At 39.7% G+C, this 23,740-nt stretch overlaps 1 protein-coding gene across 18 annotated transcripts in view; it reads left to right on the top strand.

Moving 5' to 3' along the window:
• Nucleotides 1–22,590, top strand: part of LOC113204835 (broad-complex core protein isoforms 1/2/3/4/5) — a 101,567-nt gene extending 78,977 nt beyond the window's left edge. For 3 of the 18 annotated variants that reach the window (XM_026420171.2, XM_026420161.2, XM_026420165.2), the window contains exons 2-9: nucleotides 3,968–4,179; nucleotides 4,267–4,452; nucleotides 4,545–4,829; nucleotides 4,932–5,173; nucleotides 5,262–5,442; nucleotides 6,207–6,378; nucleotides 6,464–6,517; nucleotides 8,031–12,031. In XM_026420171.2, the coding sequence (XP_026275956.1) occupies nucleotides 3,997–4,179; nucleotides 4,267–4,452; nucleotides 4,545–4,829; nucleotides 4,932–5,173; nucleotides 5,262–5,442; nucleotides 6,207–6,378; nucleotides 6,464–6,517; nucleotides 8,031–8,416 (1,689 nt within the window). In that variant the 5' untranslated portion in view covers nucleotides 3,968–3,996 and the 3' untranslated portion in view covers nucleotides 8,417–12,031. The other 15 variants (XM_026420176.2, XM_026420167.2, XM_026420163.2 and 12 more) reach the window with 15 other exon arrangements.
• The last annotated feature ends 1,150 nt before the right edge of the window (nucleotides 22,591–23,740 follow it).

Raw genomic sequence — 23,740 nt, 5'->3', positions numbered from 1 at the left:
AAGTGGGGGGAAAAGAAAGAGGAAGGGAGAGAAAAAATAAAAGAGTGGGTGACGAGAGAGGGCAAGTGCGAGCAAGGTATGGAGGGGAGGGGGTTCGCTGCTCGGTGGAGGGGGTAAGCGAGATTTGAGGGGAGGGCGCTCGAGCTCGGGCCGGGCGGCGCTGCGTGGCGCTGACGAGGCTGCCGCTTGCAAAGATGTGTGCGTACATATACATGCTGGTGTCGCTGGTGGGGCTTGGCCCCGCCGGCCCTACGCGCGCCCTATGGGCTGGCCCAGGTCGTACCCTCCAGGCCGACCAACGGCGCACCCGTCGCGGTGCTCCAAGGGAACCCGTCGGGATTCAGGAGAAAAAGGGGGGGGGGTTAAGGTCGCATGGAAATGGACTCCTTGGACGTGCCCCCCTCGCGTATGTACACCTGGAGCCCCGGAGCCGCCTCATCCGCGGGGCGCCGTGGTCGCGGAGCGCGCCCCTGGAGCACGCCTCCGGGGCGCCCCGCGCGGGGCCCTGGCCTTCCCCTCCCCTCGTCCTCTAAGCCGCGTGGTGGGGACGCCTCCTTGTTTGGAGCCCCCTGCTCTAGCGTAGCATGTGCCGTAGCCCTGATTGCCGGAAAAGGGATGTTCATAAACTTGCTTTATATTTTTTCGTCGCAGTATTGATTGTTTCAATTCTCTCTCTCCCTCGTTCTTCTCTCACTCTCTCTCTCCTTCGCCTCCCTCTCCTCTTGCTCCTGGGCGCGCGGGGAGACCCGGCCTGGCCCGGCCCGCCTCGCCCGCGCCCCGCAAGCCAGGCGAGAGGCGAGGGGGGAAAGTGCTGATTCACAAAGCGTATTTATTCTGCGAAAGGAATTAAAAATTCGGTCCATGCGCAGTTTGTGAAATAAAAAAAATAAAAAACAGAGGGTGCGGATGAAGATCGTAATGATTTTTCTGTGTGAGTGTGTCTGTGTGAGGGCGAGGGTGTGTGGGTGTGCGTGGAACGAATTGAGAAGGCAGGGAGAGAGAGAGGGGTGGGACTGTTCATTACCGCTCGCGGGGTAGTAGTACTGTAGTGCGGGCGCGGTCCAGTCGCACGACCGGCGCCGTGACGAGGGCGTGACGAGGGCGTGACGATCGTGACACGTGAGTCTGTGTGTTGTGTATATGTGTGGGTGTGCAAGCGGTGTAGCTGGCGGTGCGTGATCGTCACTTCTTGACTGCCAATCTGGCGAAACCAGGAAAGGTCTCAAGTAGTTGTCACGGCGTGACACTGTCGCCTGACTTGGTTCGTCACGTGACTGCGTGCGGCCGGGCCAGACTGTTGCGGCAGCGGGGAGGTCCAGGGGGCTCTCGGCCTGCTCTCGGCACCGCCGCGGCACCATAGCGAGGGCGGCGCGCGGCGAGGGCGAGGCAAGAGCGAGGCAAGAGAGCGCGCGCGCGCGCGCGCTAGAAAGAGAGCGTTTCTTTCTCTCCTCTTTTTTAGTTCTGAAATATTACGTCAGAGGTCTCGCACAACAGACCTATGCAAAAATGTGGCTCTGTTTCCCAGTCGTATTCAGCCGGGTGTAGTGTGTGTGTCGCAGCGCGCGCAGCAGCTCGCTCTCGTCGTCCTGCCCCCCGGCGCGCACGGCGCCGCTGTGCGGTGCGGGTGGCGTCGGCGACACCAGCTCACGGGGCACAAGGTATGCCGGTATGCCGTGCGCAGCGCGTGAAGCAGCGGCAGCGCAGCTCTCACCTCCATGAGCTCAGCGCGGAGGGTCTGCATGGCCACGCCATGAGCCCGGCGGGGCGGCGGGCGGGCCGGCGCGGGCCGGCGGGCGGCGGCCGCGGGCTGGGACGGGCCAGGACAGGGCAGCCCGGCCTGGCCCGGCTCACACTCCGCCAAACGCTGGCAGGCCGCGCCTGCCGCCGATCCGCGCCGCGCACCGCCCGGCCTGAGGCCGCCAGAGGCCCGGCCCGCACCCGCGACGCGTCGCGAGCAGAGCGTAGCAGAGCGCAGACCTCCACCAGCGACTCGGCCGCCCGCCGCGCCTCGCCTAGCCTCGCCCGCAGCGCAGGCCGGGGCCCGAGGCCTGCACGGTGTGTGTGCCCTCTGTCCGCGCGTGTGTGTGTGTGTCAGTGTATGTCAGTGTGTGACAGTGTGCGTGTGTGCTGTCCTGCCCTGTCGCCTAGCCCTCCGCGAGGTGCTTGCTGCCCGTCCTCCCGCTCGCTCGCCGGCCCCGCGGCTCGACCCGGTCCACGACGCGAGCCGAAAAATCTGAACCCGAGAGGAGGGCTGCCCCGCCCCCCGCGCAGTCGCCCCGCCACGCCCCTCCCCGCCCGCGCCGCCCCACCCGCGCCCCTCGCCGCCCCGCGCCGCCCCTCGCCGCCCGCAGCAGCGGCAGCGGAGAGGCTTTCCCCCACCACTGAGCGCCCGGCTGGCATTCGCAATGTATACGCCGTCGTTTTCATTTCGCAGATAATGAACGTGCGTAGAAAAAATGCTAGGACTTTAAAATTGTGCCTCCCGTCGTCGAATAAGCACGTCAGTCGAGCTCCGTTCGGAATCGGAGAGGTAATGCTGGCGCTGCGACCGGCAGCGGTGTGATTCCCCCTGTCCGTCCCTCTGTGCCCTGGCGCCCTGGCCTGCCCCAAGCCGCGAGGTACCTCCGCGCTGTGTTGTGCTGTGCTGTGATGTGATGTGCTCCGGACGAACCTCCGCCGTGCCAGCGGTGATGGAATACTTACCGGGAAAAATCTTGGATCTTCGCGAGTGTTGCTTGTTGTGAATCAGTGAGCTAGGTCCCACTGGGGGAAAAAATTATGAAAGCAATCCTTCGTCGTCGTGAAGACAAGCTGCTCTGTTTGTGTCGGCGAAGGTTTAGTGCCGCGAGGATCGCAAGTTTTACCGAGCTAGTACTGGTGGAGCGGGATCCTCCCCGGGGATGCTTCGGACAGGGGGAGTGTGTGCGCTGCTTTTTTTCCCGCGACGCCATTTTTTCGCTGATGTTTTTTGGGGTGGCGCTGCAGCAGAACGAAAATGATAGCGCGGTGTAGACGACTGAACGGGACCCGCGCAGAACTTGCAACTGTCTTCCCTGTGCTGTCTTGATTTTAGCGCGATTTTGTTAATTGCGATTTCTACTGTCATTGCCGCGTTTTAGCGGTATTTTCAAATTTGCGAGGAGAGAGATAGTACGGATGTAGTTGTCTGCGGAAAATTATGCGCTGCGCCCGGCAGCAATTTTCTTTCGGGCTGTAAGATCGTGTTTGTCAGAATGTAAAATTCAGATTAGTATCTTCTTACGATGTGTGGAAATGTGTGCCGACATAGTTTCGCTAGGTAATGTTGCGGAGCCTGCTTTGTGTATGTCTAGTAGTTGTGTGAGCGCCGGCACCGTCGAGACTGACACTGACAGCCTGTCGCCCGCTATATTTGTTTGACGTGATCACCATGGGTTTTTACGTGAGGTGGACTAGGTTTGCTCGAGTACGTTTCAAAGGCTGTCTTGTTTCCTGCTGGGTTGAGCTGTTCAACCGTAGCTTATCGTTTAGTAGATGGAAAAGGTGTTGTCAGTTTCGCGGCGCTGTCAGCTAGAGAGTGAAAGTGTCTCCACTTAGGTTATGTCGTTGAATTATAGTTGATTTTCGCCACAGTGGCTTTTAATTTAAGTACGACTAAGCTGTTTCATGTGCAACACATCATACTTTGTCTTACTTTTCCATTAATTTAATTTTTCAAATGTGCGTTTTTACTGGTCCGTCACTAATGTAACCCAGTATGGTTTTCTTACCTCACTTCAGAGATGAAAGATTTTGTTTTGTGTGCATTAAGAACGGCTGAGCGTATTAAAATTGTGTTGTCGTGGTTAATAGATTGTTTTTCTAAATTTTATACTTTGTTATGCCATATTCTGGGTACATAGGGATTTTTGAATGTTTCTTTCAGGTGTATGGCCAATATTTTTTATCAAAGTGGTAATGTTTCATTTCTTATTTTTCTGTGTTTCAGAAGGCTGGGCACAATAGGACTGCAAGAAAATGGAGAGCCAACATTTTTGTTTACGGTGGAACAACTACCAGAGTAGCATCACCTCAGCATTTGAAAACCTACGAGATGATGAAGATTTTGTTGATGTGACTATTGCCTGTGATGGGAAGAGCCTGAAAGCCCACCGGGTAGTACTATCTGCCTGCAGCCCTTACTTTCGTGAATTACTAAAGGTACATTTATTTTACGTCACTTTTTCTTGTACTGTCAATGATCATATTAAGTTAATTGTACTATTGGAAAATCTTTGTTATGTTCAGAGCACACCATGTAAGCATCCTGTTATTGTGCTACAAGATGTGGCTTTTGCTGACTTGGATGCACTTGTGGAATTTATCTACCACGGGGAAGTTAATGTTCATCAACGCAACCTTACTTCATTTCTGAAAACGGCTGAAGTTTTGAGAGTCAGTGGTTTAACACAGCAGGCTGATGGTCGAGAAGATGTAAGAGAAAGATGCATTTTTATTGATTCTTTTAAAGTTTGTGTAGGATTACATGATACTATATGCAATTAATACATTTGCTTAATTTGTAGAGTCCACTGTCTCAACTAGCATCCTCCAATGGACGTGCTTTAGGAGGAGACCAATTATTCAATTTATCTCCTGCTGGGCGTTCACCTCCCACAGCAACATCTCCCGTACCAACTTCACCCCACAGTAGTACTCCAACAAACGGAAGTACTCCAACAACTACTCCTTCAAGTGTACCTAATAGTGCTACTGTCAATCAGTTGTTGAGACGTGCTGTGGCCGTAGCTGAAGCCTCAAAGAGGCTACAGCGCAATAGCATTCCAACACCCCCATTGGGAACTGACCAGGTATATTATTGGGAATAATTGAACACACATATTTTAGAACTGTCATTTCTTCCAAATCCATGACAAGATTTCAGAGTATAATCCATATTTCTCTTTTTTTAGAATGATGTTGATCATCCTGTAGCAAAACGTCCAAGATCAATTAATAACAACAGTGAAAATGGACCCATCACTAATAGTCATCTAGACCGAGAATGGGACCGAGAACGAGAGCGTGATAGGGAAAGAGATCGGGAATGGGAGCGAGAAGACCGCCTTTGTGAGACTGATATCAATGCCAATCCTGCAGACTTGACAAATCACCAATTAACTCCCACTGATTTTTCAGCCAAAAATTCCTACAGGTATTTCATTAATTTTAACTCCTGTTTCTATTTTTCACATGTTGTAGGGAAACAGAATTGTTCTGAATGCTTTGCTTTGTGTGTTTAGAAAAGTCGAAGTGAAGAGAGAGGATCGAGATCGAGAGAGGGACAGGGACAGAGACAGTGAGCAGTCCAGATCACCATCATCGCGTATGGATAAGGTGAAGGCGGAGCCTACGGATATGTTGGCTGGAGCGACTGAAAACAGCTCGGATTCCGTCGAGGCTTACCATGAACGCCTCCATAGGGTAGGCCAGGACTGTGTCCTTTGCCCTTTTCTCATCACAGTGAAACCAGAAAATAACTTTTATAATGAAGTTTAAACTCATGAATAATTTTCTATTCTGGTCCTTCAAATTCATTCAACCAATCTTTCCAAGTCAACCTTGAATTTGAGTAATTTTTGGTTTCACTGTAGCTTTTACTACCTCATTAACATCATTGGCTTATGGGCATCTATCTTGTTTTACTGCATTTGTGTAGCTTGTTGGGAAAAAAACCCTCCTCATACTTTATCTGCTTTCCTATGGACTCACAATTTAAAAGTCCTCTCTATTAATTTGCATCTTAATGTCTTCTGGTTGTGGATGTGGATGCTTGCTTTTCATCTCAAATGCTTATCCTAAAATATGCTTCTCATTCACTCTATTCATTTTAACCATACATCATTATACCTTTCAAGATCATACTCATCTCTTTTTTCAATATCCCCGCTTCCAAATGATACAATCTTCTTCTTGATTTCTGTTCCTGGTTGATTGCATGCCAGCATACCCAATAATAAATACTGCTCCTCCCTCTTCCTGCATACAATGGACACAGTCCACACGGAAAGTTTCTGGAATAAATCCAAGCCAATCTAGTTCTATATATACAAGATGTTCAAGTTGTCTTCAGCTAATGCTGCTATGTATTTGACTTAATGTTTAGTTTGCAAAAGCCACTTCAATCAATTTGTCAATCTTCAAGTATGTGTCTTTATTTGACTTGAAAGTATTTTGTTTCTCCTCAGGGACCACCATCAACTTCGTCAACAGGTGAACATGAAGATCTGGATAGCAGTGCACAAAGCCATCATAATCCTCCGTTTCTCTCACCTGTAGAAAGTAAACTTTTTGCTGCAGCTACAGCAGGCTCCTTCAATTTTAGTATGGCTGCTCTTGCTGCTGATACCGCTTTGGCAGGTGTGTATGAAAGATCTTGTACTTAATTTCAATGTTGTGTTGTTTATTTCAACTGTCTCACCATATTTTATGCTTCTCTTTTCAGGTCTTCAAAACCTTCAAACAACTACAGATGGGCTAGCGGGTACTTCAACTCCAGGTAAGCAATCAACTGACTTCAATTGATATATTTAGTATGCTTTGAGTCCCCACCCTACCCCCACCCCCCATTTATTTTTTAAAACTATGTATCTGTGAGTTCAAGCAATGCTTGATTAAGTCGATCTGAATTACACAAACTCATTTGTTAAAGAACAGTTTACTCAGTCTAGCATGCAGTTTTTATTTATTTTGACACAACTTGGAATTGGCTTTTGTCATACCTTGTTGGTTGAGAAATACTTCAGCAGCCTATTCTTGTGTTTTTATTGAATAGATTTTAATGAGGAAAATTTTAGGAAATTGTGTTGTTTGAACAGAGTTTAACTAGACACTTCTAGTTGGCACTGTGTTGCACTACTATTAGAAGGGTTTTTTTTTTTTTTAAATGTAGCATGCTTGGGGAATAATGTGTGTGACAGTGTGGAAGTCCAGCCAGAGACCATGCAAGGCAGGTAGGTGACCTCACCTAGTGCCTTTTCTGTTGAATGCGCCAACCAAACAGCATAGATGGTTGTTCACATACAATAATTGTACCTTCAACCCAATCATCCCCAAACTACATACCTCTCAGCCACATCTTTTCTCTCTTCTTAAACATGCATTGTAAGATTTACATTACATACCAGTCAAAAGGATTCTTATTGCACAAAAAACTGTTGGGGTTTGAAGTGAATGGAAAGCAATGTGGTGAACGAAGGAGGACATTAGACCTACTGTCATAACTTACTTGTGGTGCTTTTTCTACGTAATGTAGAGTACAGGCACCTTAAATAATGTATATCTTGTGTATAGCCTAGGACAATACTGAGCATCATAGCACTAGTTGATTAATTTACCTCTTTCACTGGAGATAACTGCCCACTATTTTATATAAGAGGGGAATTTCTAATTCCTGGCATATTCTATATGTTCTAATAAATTCACTCCTGGTGATGGTAAATTGGTGTTTGGTGACTGTGGTGTTGGAATGGCAAAGTAACCTTTACTTATTATCGTGTATGTTGGTATGTAGGAAATGGCAAAGCAGCATTTTGCATGTGTCACTTTTTGTGACATGCCATTACAATTCCAACATATTGTCGAATGTTTTGTTCATAAAAAAAGTCCAGCCAACCCTCATTCCACCAGAATGAGTATTTGGCAGGATTTTTTAAATTGATGCTTGTAATGCGTTTGTGCGGAAGGGGCTTTACTGAATCATAGTTTGTTTTTTTATTATTCTTTTCAAAATGATATACTGACATTTGTTAAATGTTGGGTTTATTGTGTCATCAAGGCCTTAAGTTGGAACTTATTTGATTTAAATGAGTTAGCTGTTGATTTTATTAGCATGATTTTTCAAAAATTAAAATGCAATTAGCAAAACAGTAACTAAAGAAATATTTTAATTTCAAGATAACTTTTATAAAACTTGAGTTTACGTAGTCTATGTTAAAAGTTTCAATTTGATGGCCAGTTCTATTTTCAATTATGGTTATGTACAGCCCCTTCCTTTGTGTCTCGTGTTGCAGAGCACGAAGGGAGGGGCTGTTGGGGGGACTCGAGAGACGCTAAGTCCGGATCCACGCCGTTCTGCCCCATCTGCCGCAAGTCGTTCTCCAGAGCCTGGTCATTGCATCGGCACATGTCGGACACACACTTCTATGTACCTCAAAGCTTTGAATGTGAGGTTTGTGGCCGCATGTATCGCTCACGCAACTCCCTTGTGAGTCACAAATCTCAGTACCATGGTGGTCTAGCGGGAATCCGTGCAATGGAAGAGGAAAGATCATTGAACAATAATCTACCATCTTCAAGTGACAACATGACAGTGACTGATGCCATGACGGAGCTGGCTCGCAAGCACAAACAACTTAGGATGTGGGAAAATGAAGGGATTAAGTCGGAGCAGCAGTAAATTTATGGTTGTGTGTAAGAAAAAAAAGCATCAATGAGTAGCAATCAATGTTTGTTTATCAATCCTTTTATTTAACTAGTAGTTTTGTGTTAAGAATTGCTAATAACTCCTTGTCAAAGTTATAATGTTTTTACATCACATTTACTAGTGAAGTATTTAAAGATGCTACAACCACATACTGTACCTAGGTTTTTCAGATTGTCCCTCTATTTTTGAGTGAGCTGGCTCATGCATTAATTTCTTGGGTCGAATCAAACTTGGTTTGATGTGTTATTTCCAGTCATGATGAATACAGTAAGTCACACCTTTGCCAACTTGTTGGTCTGAATCTCAAAATTTTAACCCTCTTAATCTATTAATTTTCTACCCAATGTTCATCTGTTTTATAAGCATTTAGATTGCAAATGGGTAATATCAGAGGGTTCTGTGACTAAATCCTTCTTTTGTGAAATTTGCATTTAATTTATTTTAAATCTCAGTAATATAAACATAGGCTATTTTATACATTATTCTCAAACTTCAGTTAGGAATGTCTAATGATATGCATCTAGGTTTGCATAATGAATATATACTACTTGTGATTTATAAATAGGTTCCAAATACTTTCTCTTGACTTCAGATGGTAGATGAAAAAAAATGTATTGGGTGCAGCATTCTCTCTTTCTGTTATCTTTTTTAAACAGTTAAGGTTTGTGGTGTTCGTATTCCAAAACAAACATTTGACCACCAATGCAGTTTTAGTTCACAGCACACACTTCTAATAAATTTTAATAACGAATTATAAAGTTGTATCAACACCTGTTTGATAGACCAGATAACGTAGCTCAAAGTGTACAGTTGTTATTTTTGTTACATTTTTGTTATTTCATTTTGAAACCGTTTCATCCGTCCGCAGCTTCTGGATAGTAAGAATGTTATAATCTGGGGTGTATAGTTTATTGTTGTGTTGTTTTGATATAGTGTGTTTGAAAGACTGAATGATGTTAAATTTTGATGCTGGATTGGTGGGCTACATTTTGAGTTTGTCTTCAGCAAACCACTTTTGACTTTGGTTGTGTGACTTCTGCTCTAGCAGAACTCTTTGAAGGCAGATGTGTTTTATGTTTCAACGTATTCTTTTTTTGAGTGGGCAACCCTCGGGTGGGGTGTGGAAAGTCCAGTGTAACTGGCAGATTACAGGAAAAGGCAAAACATTCTCTTCAAATCAATCAATCAATTCTGAAAATGATATTTCATTGCTTGCCGCTGCATTCCCCAAAAATTGTGGACTAGTTTTTACCTCTTTCCCTCTGAAAACAAAAACAAAACAATCTCAAACTCATTATTTAGACATAACTATCATTTGATGTGTACAGTTATCATTAAAAATATTCTTGTCTGTTATCTTGCAGCAAGCATTGCTTTAAAGATACCGATTTGATTTTCTCACAGTTAGTACTGTTATTTTCTTATCTTCTCATTTAGCTAGTTTTCTTCTGTTTTCATTTTAGTTTTTTAAGTATAAGCTGAAAATTGGTGAGCCATGTACTTTATCAACTTTTCAAGAGATCTTGTAGATTTTCTTCACAGATGAAAGCTAAAAAAGTTTTTAGTTTGCATAGGACAAGTTGATGACAAAAGCGTTTTTTATTTGGATTTCGCAATCTTGGCGTATGTATTTTTTTTAAATATTGTCTCTGTTGTGTAATTTGCACACTTGTCATTTATAGAACAAGAAATATGTTATTGCAATTGTATTTTATTTTTCTCATGAAAGTTTCTTTTACGGGTATTGCATTATGCTTCAGCAAGTGCTCAGCAAGTGCTTTAAAGAAAATGAAAACACAATTATGTGTGTAAGATGAAAGTGAAATACTTTCTTCAAAGGAGAGGATTAAGGCTTCTATACAATCTTTTATAGTGTAGGTTAAGAATTCATTCTTTTGTCATTATCATTGATGCTTTTTTAAAATGCATGCCTGTACACATCATTCGCACAAATACAAGCCCCTTGCAAAGAATCTTGATGTTTGCAATGTGGGAAAAAAATCATTTCAGGGTCATCCTGTTGATTTCTTGATAATTACTTTTATTTTTTCTTGACATCATAATATGGTGAAGGTAATGTTCTAACAAAGCTCTTAAGTGCATTGTTCATTGCTTATATTTTTTAATTCAGTTAAATTTTCATGTATTTGAGCCTCAGGTAAATATTTTATCTTATGATGACATAATTCACTTAGGATATTGGAGTGTTATTTGTGTCATCCTTCTAGTCATTTCTGATTTGCCCAAATGATTGTTGATGCCAAATTGTGTCTGAAGGGTTTGTTGTAGAAGTTTAACCAAATAAGATCCAACCCTTTGTTGGTTGCAAAATCGTGCATGCAAAGTAATATGGAAGGTGCATTGTGTATGGCCATAAATTGGGACTAGAGCAAGAGCTGGATCATTGTTTTGTGAAGCTAGAGTCCAAATCTTGCTCAGTCTTTGTTTATGTGAACAAGTTAGTTGAACTTTCTCTACCTCAGTTAAATGTGTGTTGGCAGCATAGTTTGGGGCAGTTATTGGAATACATTACTCATGTTTGAACCTCATTGTGCTACGAACTATTGGGATGTGGTGATTACTTAAAGTTGTCTCTGACCAGTTATTTTTAAACAGAAAAAGAAATAGAATTACTTCTATAAAATCTTGTGCAGTCAATTGGTTCAAACAAAGGAAATTTGAGAGATTCAAGCTCAATGACATTCCAAGCAAGATACTGACTATCTTAGGGCTACACATACCACACAGGGTTCAAATAATACTAGCCTTATCTGTGCTTTTTCCATAATTCGTCTTGTGATAGAATTAACTGTGAATGCTTTAAAGTTATTGTCCTATCAGGTTGTGTATTAATTTATTATTACAATATCTATAATTATTATTCTATTCTTTTATTATTACTTTTATTTTTATGGTTATTCACTATAATTATTATTGGTTTGTAAAGGGGTTTCTTTTACTTGGTGGAAGTAGTTAAAGTTTTTTAGCAGGGTTATGTAGCCTTAATAAAGCACAAGAGATCATGGTGTTGTGCTCGTATTGAACACTTCAGCTCTCTTAAAGAAGTACTTTTTTTTACATTGACATGCAATTCTAATGCTGTGGTTTTCATTTGACATGTCATTTGAGTTTCTGAGTAAGGAGAATCCATTTCCTTTCCTTTAGTCTCATTGTAATAAAATGATTTAAAGCTTGACATCCATATCACTCTCTTGAAAAAAGTAATAAAAATAATTGTGGTCTTCCCAACAAGGCACCTGTAAGTTCCTCTACTTAATTACGGTGTAGAATTTTCTGTGACGGTCCTTGCAATCTAATTGTTATTTTATGTGTTAAAAGCTATATTGAGCCATACGAATAATGGCCGATTATTTTTCTTCACAGAGTTTTGTTGATGTTCATTAAAATGACGTGAAATTCATTTTTTGACTCTGGAGTGTAGGAGAGATCTGACTTACTGATAAGAGCAGATGCATTGATATTTGGGCTGTGTCCATTTGAACGCCAATTAGTAAGTTTGTGGGAAGGTGTGGTTGGGAAATGTGCCTGTTGGTTGTTTAAATAAATGTCATAATGTTGATACTTCTACATATTTTGTATCCATTTATCCCATGAACAGTTTTCTAATGCCCTCTGTGTGCATCATGTGTGACCATTGAGGTATGCCAAATTAATTTTTCTATCTTCTGTCCCTGATGTTTGACAAATCAGAAAGGTTTACTATATTTACCTGAGTACCAGACCCCCCTTTTCCCTTCAAAAGTTGTGTCCAAATTAAGGAAGGGGTTTCATGTGCATGGATTTAGCCGAGCGGGGATCCCCAAGCACACATACCACTACCAACCCTTTAGAAGTACTTGGGGGCTCTAGGGGCTTTTACCACTAAAATAATGTTGTTGTTTTTGGTTTTTTGGTGTTTTTTTGGGGGGGGGGAGGGGTCTTAAACTCAGGTGAATACAGTAACTGTGTACTTTATTTTTTTTGAGAGATTTATTCAATAAGTTTTTGGGTGCTGTCCTCATCATAATTTTTATCTAACACTGTTACATGGTTTGAGATCCCAACACTTCACTTAAATCCCACTCTTTGTTATACACATGTTTTTAGCTAGTTAACCTTGCTTACCTCAAGGTGGTGGTTTCATTTCCTTAATCAACAATCAATGGATATTTGTTAAATCCTACCTTGTCCAACTACAATGTGTCCTAAGTCACAACACAGTGCAAAGCAGTACATTTAGCTATTCAGCATTCAACCACCCAGTGAGAGGAAAATTAATTATCAAAATTAGGTGAATAGCACTTCTTTGTTAGTTTTCCTATTTTTTGTGAAGATATCATGTGTTGGTGTATTCAATTCATAATTTTAGTGTTTAATTGAGAATGATAACTCGAGAAATGTTTCCATATCTTTATTCCGATTGAATTTTTATAACACCTTCGAATCCTATGACTCTGCCTGTGTAAGGCATCTACTCTACTGTACTATGACTAACCATCTTACTTGAATTTTCTTCTTTACCCAACCCACACCAAACTTCGCTCCATGATTTTCAACTCATACACTCATGTGGTACCTGCGAACTCTGAAGTGTACCTTTTGGTCTCTTTGCACATCTCATTACTCTGTTGAGTGGAATTTTCTCTGCTTAGTTGCATGCAAAGAACTGAATCATTGTCAGAGCTTCTTCAGTGACTTTGCTATCAATCTTTGAAGATTGTTTTCACATTGATACACTCCAAATACTACTCATGTGATTTCTTTCATTTCTTCTTGCTTTTATTTCAATATTTTTTTTTTTATTTGCTTGGTAGGACTGTAGATTTGCAACAAAGAGGGTCTTTCATTTTATTTCATTTATTTTGAGTTTTATTTGTTTTATTTGAATTCAAGGGTGAAGTGACCTCACGTTTGTTTCACATTAATGTGATGCTGTTTAAGTGCATTCCATATTTTAGTATATCTTTCTTCATGACAGAGCTGGATCTGGACTGGACATTCCACACTAGGAAAGGGACACAAGTCCAGAAAACGCACGAGTTCAATTTCTATTACACATAGCTTATTCTCTTCATGTAAGATAGGTTACTGACCTATCTGTGTTTTGGCTGTGAAATTCTATGTTCACATCCTGTTTTAAGAAAATCATCTCTTGCCATGCTGGTTTTGAGATGTTATTTTCCATTTTACCTCATGATTTATGGTCTGATCAAATAGGTGTGGTAGGGCATAAAAAAGAAATCATAAATTCTTTCTTACTCTTATTGTGCTTAAATTATGAAGTTCTTACAACTATTACTTCTAATTAAATAAGCCACATTGCGTACTGGGGCTGGAAACTGAATTAGCATGTATTGCTCAGAACCTTTAATGCACATAGTGTGTCTTGTTTTACCTCAGGAGGTAAGGTTTCCTTTCCTTTTCACTTCACCCTCGAATTAATGTTTTTTCTTTTTTTTTCTTTGTTTTTTATCTTACAGGAACGGGGGGTTTGAAGAAAGTGTTCACGTGTCAGCGCTGCGGGAAAGTGCTGTGTTCCAAAGCTAGTCTCAAGCGTCACATTGCGGACAAGCATGCACAGAGACAGGAAGAGTACCGCTGCGTGGTGTGTGAGCGCGTGTACTGCTCACGCAATTCACTCATGACTCACATATACACTTACCACAAATCTCGACCAGGAGCTAATGAACTTGATCTCAAATTCCAGTACCAAAGCATGTACTGAGATACACTGCACAAACACCGTCGACGACGATTTGTTCCAAACAATTTCTCCCGTTTTAATGCCTTCCAAATTCCCCAAGTCTTCCAGTTTCCTCCATTTTCTTAAAGAAACATGTGGTTAACAAGACCACCCTTGTCTAATTTTATTTAGTTTCTTTCTGCAATGCTTTGTTATTCTATTCAATTTAAATGTTGATTTAGTATGTATCTTCAAAGACTTCATAGAACTGAAAAGTTCTCAATGATCAATAATAGACTGGATTAGGTGTATTTATTAGGAAGATTTGTAAATTTAGAGCTAAATGTATTTTATAAATTGCTTAAACCTTAAATTTTCATACCATTCACTAAGCATTTTTAGATCAAATCTATTGTGTGCGAAAATATCTATTATCTCATCTTCACAATTTTCTTTCTTACATTCTTACCTTTTCTTTGTTTTTACTGGTCCAAATCATAGTCAAATGAAAGATTGTAAAGAAATTTAATTTGTTAGGTTTTTTACATCTCTCGTATGAGAACATTGTCGCTGGTGTTTGTGCCTCAGACATAATACATATGCACATTGCATTACACACAACACTTCACCCTTCAAATCATCACCATATTGGACTGCAGGACTATACCCCAACTAAGAGGCGCTCCATTGGCGCAGGTACTGGGTTAGTTGACTTTCTGATTTCTCTACAAATTTATCCTATCTCCCCTGTGTCCTGTTGTGGTGGTTTTTGGTAGTGGCTTCTATCAGGCTAACTTATTTTGTACATCTCACAATAGCCTCTCTTCCATGTAAGTCACACGTGCTAAAGCGTGTGTTAATTCACATCAATTATGGTTATGGCTTTTTAAGGGTGTCCTTTCAGCTTATGTGCATGTTTCAATGTCCATTTGTAACTTAGGTCTAAAACTATGAATTTGACCATACTTTGTCTCTTCTCTCGTTCTGTGCTGGTGCAAGCTATGTTAAAGACTTTTCCCCCCCTCTTTTTTTGTGGTTTCCATGGGCAAATTAGATGAATGTGGTCAAATGGTCAAAAATGTCTGCCTTCGTACCACCAACATGCATTTCATGCCATTGGTTAAATTTCATGGAAGGGTTTTATTTTATCATTATTTTTACTACTATAGGTTGAAGAGTATGTAGTATTCATGCATGAAAATTTTTCAAAACTGTTAAAGAGATATGTTTGGAGGTTGCCCATTCATGTCAAACTTAATACCTGCTGTTATTAGAACTTATATTACTAAAGACATTGTTTTCTTTCCTCATTTGTTTCAGTAATGTAAGTTTGGTCCAGCAATAAGTGATCTAATAGTACAATATCATTTTTCCTCCATATTTCTTTTTTCTTCTTTAAAAATGTGAAACATTGCTTGGATGAGGGTGCAATTACTGTGGGAAAAGAAATGTTGATCACTTAAAGTAGACTTGCCCACCATTGTGTTTTGGAAGGATTGCATGCCAGTTGATTCCAAAATAGAGTATAAGCTAGCACTATGGGGTATCTCAAATGGTTGTGGAATAAAATATGATAAATCTTCCATGATCCACAGAAACCCAGGAAATGTTTTTTTATTTTTTTTATTTATTGTTGGTGGAAATGTTATTCCTTTGGTGAAGGCTTGCATGTGTTAAATGGAGAGAGGCATTTGCACTTGTCACACTCCTGGATTTTCAAGAGCCTATTGTGGATTTGTGGGTATGGGGACAGATCACTCTCTAACTTTCTCTTAATAGTATTCGCTTAAAAAACACTATTTAGTTTTTAAATTCTAAAATGATGAAATGGCATTTATGAATTAGTTTGTGTGGAGAACTTCCTCAACATGCTCAATATGTCAGTATTCTTTTTGTCCGTCACCTGCATTTCTGTGTTTTTGATTAATTCACTAATTTAAAAACTACTAATCATGGTCTCAGCTTATCGTCAGATATGTTGTGCCTAAAATTTGGTTCTCCAAGAGCATGTCCCTCTGATCAGATGCTAATTTTTGGTGTTGCTAAACGCTTAAACAGTGGTTTTGTTCCTTTATCTGGACTCAACCTATTCTCTATGATGGGAATGGTGTAGTGTTGAAATGATATCTATCAAATTATCTTTGGCTCTTTTTTTTTTTCTTTCTCAACTCCCTTTATCAATTGTCTTTTCATAATGTTCTATTCTCTTTTCCATTCAACTAGCTTGGTGGCAATGATAAAGTTTTGTTTCTAGTTGAGTAATTGGCAATCCTCTTTTTTTGTCGCAGGTATGAATAATTGGACGTATGGTGTTCCACCTCCTATGACTGGTGGAATCAATGATCCTCAAGAGTGTCCATTCTGCCGTCGTACTTTCTCGTGTTACTACAGTCTCAAGCGGCATTTCCAAGACAAACATGAGAGATCTGACACTTTATACAAGTGTGAGTTCTGTCAACGAAGTTACCGCACCAAGAATAGCCTCACCACTCACAAGTCGTTGCAGCACCGAGGTAGTGCTGGAATGTTAAAGCGTCTTATGAAGAGTGTTGCTGTCCCTGGTGCTCTTGGGCAGCCTCAACCTCAGTAACCATTTTAATGAAACAACATTTGCTCCATGTATTGACGATGAAAATATTGGTGTTCTTTGTTGGGTGAATGTTGTGTGGTGATATGACAAGTTGCTACCAGAATGAAGATATGAAAAGGACTGAAGGAATCTGAAGGAGGACGTATGTCCCAGTGAGTTAAGTGAAGATGTTTTGATCGTGGTTCTTTTTAAAAGAATTCTGTTAGTTGGAACATTCAGTAATAATGTGAATGTGTTGTTGATGGGAACAAGAAATCTGGGTTACTTAAAAATAGCTGTGTTAACATTGTTTCAGGACAACATATTCTGTCCAGTTCAGTGTGTAGATAAACAAACCTTCCATTTTTAATTAATGTGTTTAATATTTTTTGAAAGAAACATGACACAGTCAGGCACTCTACTGACAGCGCCAGCAGCAGTCATTAGACATCATGAAACATTTGTTACAGAGATATATTGCAATACTAAAGCTTTTCAAGATAAAAGGACAAAATTAAGTTACTGCACAATATTAGTGGGAGGGCACCATCTTGTTAATGTTAACTGTGAGGTTTGTTCTCTGCCGCTCACAAATATTGGTGCTAATCTTCTTGCGCAATAAACAATGGCTATTTAGGAGGGAATAAATTTTTTTGGTCACAACATATCAGTTGTTGAAACTTGATTTTCTTCATACAAAAGATCAGAACTTTGAGTTTAAAACTTTTCCATATCAGACATATCTCAATTGCAGTGATATAATCTCTCCTGAATCTGAAAGCTTCAGTGTACAATACAATAAACCGGGTATTTTTATCAATAGTTTTAACCATAGTACGGGTCAATAGTTTGTACTACATTTTTTGCAGTTTTTTCTTAATGTGAAATGGTTTTTTACTTATGCTGGTTTGTTGATTGCTTGGAGATTTTATGGGTCTCCAAACCATTGTTCTACCTCATTGTCATGGAACCAAGACATATGTGTTAGACACTTACATTATACTGATACTGATTTAAGGTCAGTCAGTAGTTGAAAGTTATAGCATTCTTTATGTGTAAAGTTTATCTTCCATTGTCTAGTAATCATTCTATTTCCAATGTATTGATGTTACTTTTAATAGTCCTTGGAACATTATTTTTGATGTAGTTGGTGAGTTAATCACCATATTGCTCTCATTACTTCAGTAATTCTAATCTGCATTATTTTGTTCCCTAATCGAAGGAGTAGACTGTCAATTCAAATTTTGATGGTATCCACCACATATAAAAAAGGTTCCCCGTTCCATGTTTGTCAAAGGTGTGATCTTGAATATTTCAATATATATTTTTACCTAATTTCTTTGTGAAAATGTGAAACTCTAACATAGAGTATTCTTCACTTATTATCGTACAGATGGGGTTATTTTGCTCTCAATATTGTTGAGACTCAAATTTCTTGACAATTGCGCCATTTGTAGGATTATCATAATTAGTCAGATGTTTTTCCTTTATCATTGAGGAAGTCTTTATTCTGAGTACAAACTGTGAGAATGTCTATTTTTTAATTGATAGGCACTATCGGGTATGTTTGAATGTTAAGTGTTTAAAGCATCTTCATCACAACTCTGTAAAGGGATTAACTTTATGTTTCTCCTTAATAAGAGAAAGAAAAAGAGATGAACTGTCAGACAGTGTCTCATTAGTGTAGATTTGTTAATATGTGCATATAGAGATCTTTGAAAGCTTTGTGTAAGAATTTGTCACACATATGGAGGCAATCATAAAGTTATGTATAAGTTATCCTTTAAACAAGTTATCTATAGTTTGGTATTACTACTACTATTATTGCTATTATTATTATCTACTTCTTTAATTCACTATTGTTTTAAGTTATGTGTTTTTATAGTTTGATGGCACAGATGTGCTTTTAAAATGTAGCCCAGGGATTTAAATTTATTTTCTGTTTCTGACAGTATGCACTGTGATTGTAGAGGTATTATCACCAGACCTCTCTGAGGTAGAGTTGTTTATATGAGATGTTATTGCATCTGTTTCAATGTTCTTTAAAAATTTGTCTGATTTATCTGTGTGTTAGTTTTTTTTTATTATTATTTCGACACCTATCAAGTGTTATAGGTGAGCAACAGAATGTTTGGTCCAGTAAGATCTTAGGTTCTTATTTGATGATATTCCTTGTTTTTGATTGACTCCACATGTGATGACAGTAATGTAGATGAATGAAGGTATGAAAATGCAGGGCTCTGTGATTATTGGAAGTAATTTGTTTAAAAGATGTGATCTTTTCTTTACTTGTACGAAATGGAAATATCTTTATTATAAATATATATACTCATATACCTCTATTTTTTTGTTGTTTGGAAAGAAAAGTGGGATTTCTATCAAAAATGCTGTGCAAACTGCCAAATTTCATGTCAAAATTCCGCATGTCTTTTTGGGGCATGGGTAGTAGTTAATTTACATATCCCTTTTTCACAAATCTGTGCCAATGTATCGTGACTGTACCTATTGTCATTTAGTTGTTTTTCATGTGTACATAATCAGTCACATAACATCAGTCATATTATCATTTATGATTGTACATAGTACTTGCTGTAGGCAAAACCCTTGTGAATATGCTGTACAAATGTACATAGATGATTAACACATTTGCTCGATCAGAAATGAAATGCACATCAAATTATATTTAAAATGTTATATATCGTCTATATCATTTCATATCAATGTATGACCATTGACGTTTTGATAAGAGAGGGCTCGACAGGACACTTCTCCTCCATAGCAGTTGTCAGTGAAGCACTCGGACACATAATATGCTTCTGCATAGTTTTTCTATTCTTCGTTTTCTGTAATACCTGCACAGGTGGCCTTTGTGGAATTTGGTACTTCTCAATGAAATTCAGCTCAGATTGTTTGTATTCAGCAGGCTCTTCACTGTTTGCATCACAGTTATTAAATCTATCTACAACTGTAGATTAGGGTCTTCCCTCTTCTTCTCCAGACTCCTTCTATGGTTCTGAAGATTTATTTTTCAAACTGAAGATTCAAAATAGTCACGCAAAATTTATGTGATGAAGTTTGGTTCTATCTTTTATTTATTCTCTTAAGCCTGATGTGATTACCTCCATACTGTCTGTGAATCTACACTCACCTTTTTTGTTGTCATTATCACGTTTATTTCATTGAACTCTTATGTTAAGTATTTAACTTTGTTGTAGTTTTTTTTTTAAATAATTTCGTTTGTTTGCTTCTTTTTCTCAGTTGTAAGCACTTACGGTCAAAGACAACCAGCCTATTGAAACAATCTTTTAATATCACAGCATTGTAATATCCTCTTCAATTTTGAAAAAACCCTATGTGGGTTCTTGCTTCTTCAGGTGTGGCATCTAATGGTGTCCTTACAATGCTCCAAAATACATTTTATTGAGCAAAGACTGTTACATTAAAGCAAAAAGAAAAAAACCCAATAAAATTTAAATATTTGTTAATTTGACTGAAAAGAACTGATCACTCATAAATTAATTGACTTAATTTAGACATCTAATTATTTAATATTATTAGTGATTATGTACCAAAGATGCATGATTATTTATATTTGTGTTGAGCCCCATAATGATTGTGAAATGGCTTTTTGGACTTGACCATGTTCTCCCTTTTTTTCCCTTATATTCTGTTAATGCATTTGTTTTAGTCTTTTAAAGACGTGTTGGCTTTTTTTTGAAGATTTGTTGCTATTACGTTGCAATAATATCGCCAAAATTGCTGCTATTTTGTTAGGCTGCTTCTTCTTCTTTCTTTTTTGTGTGTTTCTTGAGATCAAGACTTTTGATGAGTTAAGGCTGTTTTCTTTTATTTTGTTTGGAATGGCAGGTCTGGAGTGAACACTATTGTACAACTTCTATCTGACACAAACACTGTTATCAGTGTCATTATACCACATGGAACCGATGAATATATCCCTTGTTCAATTGATGAAATATCTCCTTTCATGACCTAAAGCTTCTTCTGAAGTAGACTACCTAATTGCCTGAAATGTCTGTTCTCAGTTTTTATTAGGTCATATTGCGAACAAGTCTCATAATGACATCGAGGGATTATATTAGTGTTTACAATCCAGACCAGTTTGTCCTTGTAATTTAGCTTTTATTTCATTTGAGCTGTAGATATCTAATTATTCAGCTGCTATTTTATAGGTGAGGCTTTCTTTTTTTTTTTCCATTTTTTTAAAATTTGAATCACAACCTTCAATTAATCACCACTCAAGATTTTAACAAAGCATTCCTCACTCAGGGCAGCTCAGATGGAGTTGATTCCTAAGTGCTACCTAATGCTTTCTAGAAGACCATGGAGTAAGAGGTGAGAGATTCATTCTGCACCTGCCTACTTGTGGTTTCTAATCTTTGATCTGGTTTGTCTCGTATCCTTTCTCAAAAACATATTGTGCTGTGTCCTCTTGCTTTTAAAGGAGTGATTGCCTTTCTTCATATCATCTTATCTGCCTCTGAAACTCACACACTTTGGCACCTGTGTCCTGTAGGTAAATGTTTTTCTGTGGGGGTGTAAATATGTGTGTTTGCTACTTTAGATCGCTTTCATTTATCGGTTGACAAGTTGACATGTCTCTTACGATCCCGTTTTACATTTGGGGAAGTACATATTTTGTACTTTTCGTTTATTAATTGTCTCAGGATATTATGTTGAATCTTAGTAAGCATGGATTGAGGGCTCATGAGCATTGTTGTCCTTATGATCATATTTATGGACACAAATGTGTATGAAGTTGTTAATACTACAAAATTTGTTCACAATAGCATAATGTTATGAGTATTTATAGATTCAGTTATAACTGGATGGTTTTATCAGTTACAATGGTTGTGATCTTTCTTCATCTTCTGAATGATGAACTCAGTTTCCATGATCATGTACTTGTTATACTGTAACAAACGGGTGACTTTGTTTGTTTTCTCTTTTTATTTTCATCCAGTGTATGATGATGCTCAGGAAAAATCTCAGGGGCTTGTGTATTATTACAACTGTTTTTATCATTATTGTAATAGTTTTGTGTGTGAATTCAGAGACACGGGTTTTCGTGCAGTGTCAGTCAGCTGACATTGTCCTTCCTGTTTGCTTTTACAAAAGCCATGGAAGATACAAAATATGTTAATTGTTTTCACTCCTTCTGCATGTTGAATCATAGCTGTTGTGTTATGGAATGGTGATTACATGTTAGAAATATTATGTAAGTCATAGTGCTGAGACATGTTGGACAAATGTTTATCCTGATGACACCTTTATCAATGTCATCTTCATCTGCATGAACTGAACCCCCTGTTGCCTTATTTATTCTGTGTTTCCCTCACCTCTCCTCTATTGTTGAGGGATTCCCAAAGCGGACCTATTTTTTTAATGAGAATTTTGCCATACATACCAACCACAATACCTCATAACAGACATACCTCAATGCCTCATTAAAATAGTACTGGTAATTGTTAAACAGACTGTATTAAGGTTGATTACCACTTATTTAATTAAATGAATGCACTAATATTAGATTACTATGTATACATATTCAACATCTTTTATTGTCATTTCTTTTTGTTATTGGACACCAAATTTAATTCTATTTTATATAGTTTGTGTTTTTATGTTTTGTCCAATCGTCATCAGCTTGCAATTGTAGATGTCATTTTCTATGGACATAGTTTAGTTATAGTTGTTTCCCTCATTTGAGAGTTCTTATTTATGAAAGGCAAACTGTTAAAAGACTTTTTTGTTTTCCTAGTTCAAGCAATTCAGGCAGATTCACAAGCATATCAAACATTAGCACTTGATAAATTTTAGTGATAAGAGAAAATGTTGTCCTGTCTGAGTGTGAAATAAAATATTAAAGATTCCAGACATCCTCTCTATTTATTTGGCATCTGATCATCCTTGCAAAACACACATCACAATTTAAATTTGAAAGAGAAGAAGACAATAAGAAACCTGTTGTTAATGGGTAATCCATATAACGTAATCCGTAATTCTGTACCACTTCTACAATGAAGCTGATTATATTTCCATTAAGAAAATTATTGTGTAGCAACAGTCTCGTCAAAACCGGTAACGACCCCACTCAAGGAGTCACAATAAATAAAGGTGCAGCTGAGTTACTTGCGACCAGCGGCCGCGATTTTTGGGGTGATTCCGAGCAGCGAGGTGAGGATCTCCGAGTTCCTCTTGTGATGGTAAATGGGCCCGAAGTCCTCGTTGGCCGCGCGCAGCACTTGCTGCAGCATCTGCAGCGTCATGTCCCGCCACAGCTGCACCTGTCAGAAGAAATTGTAGAACGCGGTATAAGGAACAGCTTCCGCCATTTCCTTCCCCCTTCATTCAGCGCAGTGCAACTACATCGGGGGTCTAAAAATCCCAGAGCGTGACCACATTGTGGTCAAACCCCGCGGATACTTTTGTACTAATTACAGTACGCAGGTTGCGCGCGGGTTTGCCTATCGTCGCTGACGAGGGCGCCTGACGGCCCCGATCGGATAGGCAACCCGTCCACACGCCTGGACGCGGTACAGTAAAAGTACAAACAGGTACAAAAGGGCGCGGGGACCATAAGCCAACACGGTAAAAAGAGTGTCTTGAAATCCGAGGAAATGTCTTGGATTTCAAGGTCGGGTGGATAATTTCAAGATTGGGCCTTGAAATCCCCGACTCTGTCTTGAAACCCGTAGCTTCCAAGGGAAATCCTTGGAAGTTTTGTCTGGTATTCAAGGGTTTTCCTTGAGGCACGATCTGGGTACTTCAAGGAAAATCCTTGAATCCCAGACGAAAATTCCAAGGATTTCCCTTGGAAGCTACATGTTTCAAGACAGAGTCTGGGATTTCAAGGGCCAATCTTGAAATCATCCACCCAACCTTGAAATCCCAGAAATTTCCTGGGATTTCAAGACATTCTTTTTACCGTGAACCGGTACAGCGCCACATAGTTGTCCCGCCGCGAGTTATACTCACATCACGCTCAGACAGCCCGGTCAGTCCCTTGGCGTCGTCGTCGTAGCGA

Source organism: Frankliniella occidentalis, unplaced genomic scaffold (assembly GCF_000697945.3).
Source record: "Frankliniella occidentalis isolate FOCC.00 unplaced genomic scaffold, Focc_3.1 Scaffold91, whole genome shotgun sequence".
NCBI classification, from domain to species: domain Eukaryota; kingdom Metazoa; phylum Arthropoda; class Insecta; order Thysanoptera; family Thripidae; genus Frankliniella; species Frankliniella occidentalis.
This window is presented reverse-complemented; position numbering and strand designations above follow the sequence as displayed.